The sequence below is a fragment of the Triticum dicoccoides genome, chromosome 1A (genome assembly GCF_002162155.2).
Source record: "Triticum dicoccoides isolate Atlit2015 ecotype Zavitan chromosome 1A, WEW_v2.0, whole genome shotgun sequence".
Lineage (NCBI taxonomy): Eukaryota > Viridiplantae > Streptophyta > Magnoliopsida > Poales > Poaceae > Triticum > Triticum dicoccoides.
The window spans coordinates 603,593,852-603,596,887 of NC_041380.1; the positions used below are offsets into that span (position 1 = coordinate 603,593,852).

General features: G+C 38.1%; 1 protein-coding gene across 1 annotated transcript; it reads right to left on the bottom strand.

Annotated features, from left to right (window-relative positions):
• Positions 1-604: 604 nt before the first annotated feature.
• Positions 605-2,076, bottom strand: LOC119349406. The gene is made up of 3 exons (XM_037617440.1): positions 1,946-2,076; positions 993-1,120; positions 605-903 (listed from the first exon to the last, which is right to left on the bottom strand). The coding sequence occupies exons 1-3, from the start codon at positions 2,042-2,044 to the stop codon at positions 717-719; spliced, it is 414 nt and encodes a 137-aa protein (XP_037473337.1). The 5' UTR covers positions 2,045-2,076; the 3' UTR covers positions 605-716.
• Between the last annotated feature and the right edge of the window lie 960 nt (positions 2,077-3,036).

The following is a 3,036-nucleotide window of genomic DNA, read 5'->3' on the forward strand; positions in this document are numbered from 1 at the left end:
TGCAACGAAATAAGTTTTTTGGGGGTCAGTGGAGGACCTTGAAGGGTCATTTAGTAAAAATGATACCACGAAGGCGGTGAACGTGGTACAGTCATAACCCACCGAAGAGATGGATGAACTACTGCATCAATATCAAAATATAAGACATAAATATAAGACGTTTTTACAGTTCAAACTAAACTAAAAAATGTCTTTTATTTTGGTTCAGACTAGTATATTATAGGTAGAGATGAATAATTTGTGGAGATGAAGAATTCTCCTCCGCTTCCTGGAGAATTTGTAGGTGCTCCTACATGGACATGTTTTAGATAATAGAAGAGTGACGTCAAAATTCAACCTTACACAATTGCGGTAGATGTTAAATAGCACAGACCCAATTCCTTGCACAATTTGTTCGAGTACTGTATTCTACTCAATTAGTTAATAGATAAGAAATATAATTACATGATACTCCCTCCGTCCCAAAATTCTTGTCTTAGATTTGTCTAGATACGGATGTATCTAATACTAAAACATGACTTGATATATCCATATTTAAACAAATCTAAGACAAGAATTTTGGGACGGAGGGAGTACAATGTAGCAGAGACCTGATTCCTTGCACAATTTGTTCGAGTACTGTATATTGTACTCAATTAGTTAATAGACAAGAGATATAATTACATGATACCATGTCACACAATATCACAAATTAAAGATAGCATCATCTTTGGTTCTCAATTATTGGTGGTGCCTTCTCTGGTCGTTGATGTTCTCAAGCCGCATTGTGGGCAATTATTGGTGGTGTCCTCTTCTCTGGGCAGTTTGGGACTAACCGCATAAGCAACCAGCATAAAGCCTAACGTCATCTTGGCAGCTAAGTCAAACACACCCCGAATCCTCATTGCATAACGCCGAGTACGCCTGCATGTAGAAAGAGGTAAGATCATATATACCAACCTGTCAAACAAACAGAAACTTAAGGAAGAAATAGATGTAGTTTTGTATCCTACAGAGGGTCGGGTTCTTGACTGGCTTGTACAGAGGGACTAGTGGTGGGAATCTCCCCCCGCTTGTATAAGGCATCATACAGCTCCTCCACCTTCTGCTTCCTCATCTTCTGCTTCATCTCATGAGCATGCTGGATTGATACACACAAATAATGATCAGTGTGCTTCCTTCATATCATTGAGTATTAAATAAGCATTGATTCCAACTGTTAAATAATTAAGAAGGATACTATACTAACTGAGGTTCAATATATATACATAACACATATATGCAATGCATGCTTGATTTGGTTGCTAATAAAGAGATCTGTTAAATGAGCTACTTGAAATCAGTTAACGTGGATGGATCATTGCTAGGAATTCAAGATCCTGCAATTGCGCTAATCCATCAGTTCTACAGTGCATGTGCTTAGGAAATGAAGCATTGACTAGTAGGAAGTGCAAGCAGAAGAGGGGATGATTCAATATATCAAAACAGCAACCATCGAACCTCTTGTGTTGCAATTAACAGTTTGCTAAAAGGACGAGTAAAAGGTCATTATGCTCGGTTCAGGTCAGGTTAAACAATTATGATGATGCTCGGTTCAGGTCAGGTTAAACAATTATGATGATGCCAATTGATCTAGCTCTTGTTTTGAGCGATGAGTGATATTATGGATCGAAGGGAGTAGAAAATATATCAACATTCACAATACCAAATCAATATCACTAGCACTATGCCATTATTTTTTCATATTGTATAATAATTTTATTAGTATTGTAAATATTGATGTTTTCAAACATAAATTTAGAAAATTCTACAAAGTTTGACCTATATGCGAAGTAAAGAGAAACGGCGGATGTAAAGCGAGCTTAATAAACCCGGACGAAGAAAGTATATGAGACGGCACTAAGTAATATTAATTTTGCTGTTGCCATCCTTGATGTCGGGAGATAAATCGTGAGAGAAAAGATACCTCGCTGACGAACCTTCTTGGCACGAGTTGGCGTCGCCCCTCCGCGGCCGCCGCCAGCGTTCCACCGAGCCTTCTCGCCAGGCATCGAACCGCTGCCATCGATCCTCGCCGGTCTGCAAATGACGAGCACGTCACGAATCACCGCCGCCGTCGGCTCCCCAATCTAGAGATTTCGGTAAGTTTCGGCGAGCCTACCTTGCGGATCTGGGCGTTTCTTCCTCAGGCAGCCCACAAAAGAAGATTTGGGGATTGGGGGGATTGCGCTCTGCGACGGTGAGGTGCGCCAACTTATTTATGATCTTGCGAGCAGGCCCAGCCCAACTTTCTATCGGAAGTCGGACTGGGTGTTTCTCAAAAAAAAAAAAAAAAGGCTGGGTAGTCCACCCGAATAAGTTATTTTACCGGAACCGGTAGCTACCGGTGAGACATCGGCCGTTGACGTTATTTTGAAGATTCGAGCCCTTATTTGATGTATAAGAAACAGAATTAAAATACGCAGAAATACATGTGGGTCATTTGCATGCAACTGTCAGCTTTTGTCAGGAGAGAGAGAAAATGTCCATAGAAGACCGGTTGCATGCATGTGAAAATTTAGTCCAGATTTATTGTGAAAATTTGGATGATAGATATCTTTTGAATGAAATACCCAATTTTGAATTTATATATATATATTTGAATTCATAGCGAGAAGACCTTCTGAGTAAGATCAATTATGGATACATTTGAACTACTTTCAATTTCGCTGATTTCAAAAAACATATTTCACTCAAATTGAAAAACAAATTTCACTCATCTCCAAAAATCATTTCAATCGATTCAAAATAGCAATTCACTCATTTCAATTAACAGATTTCATGCATTTTTGAAAATATATTTCACCCATATTTTTAAACCGATTTCATTCCTTTCAAAAACTGATTTACTTGTTTCATATAACAGATTTCACTTGGTTTAAAAAAACACGCATGTTTAAAAACTGATTTCACTCATTTTAAGAATATGATTTCACTCAAAAACTAACTTCGCTCGCTTCATTCATTTTTGAAAATACTAAGTTTCAGTCTTTTGTAAAATATTATAGTGAAATATGT

Bases quoted from the DNA above. Each gene is read 5' to 3' on its own strand.
- LOC119349406 (XM_037617440.1), bottom strand. From the start codon at position 2,044: ATGGCAGCGGTTCGATGCCTGGCGAGAAGGCTCGGTGGAACGCTGGCG. The intron at 1,121-1,945 runs GTATCTTTTCTC...GTATCAATCCAG, and splicing joins CAAGAAGGTTCGTCAGCGAG to CATGCTCATGAGATGAAGCA. The intron at 904-992 runs GTAGGATACAAA...TTCTACATGCAG, and splicing joins AGTCAAGAACCCGACCCTCT to GCGTACTCGGCGTTATGCAA.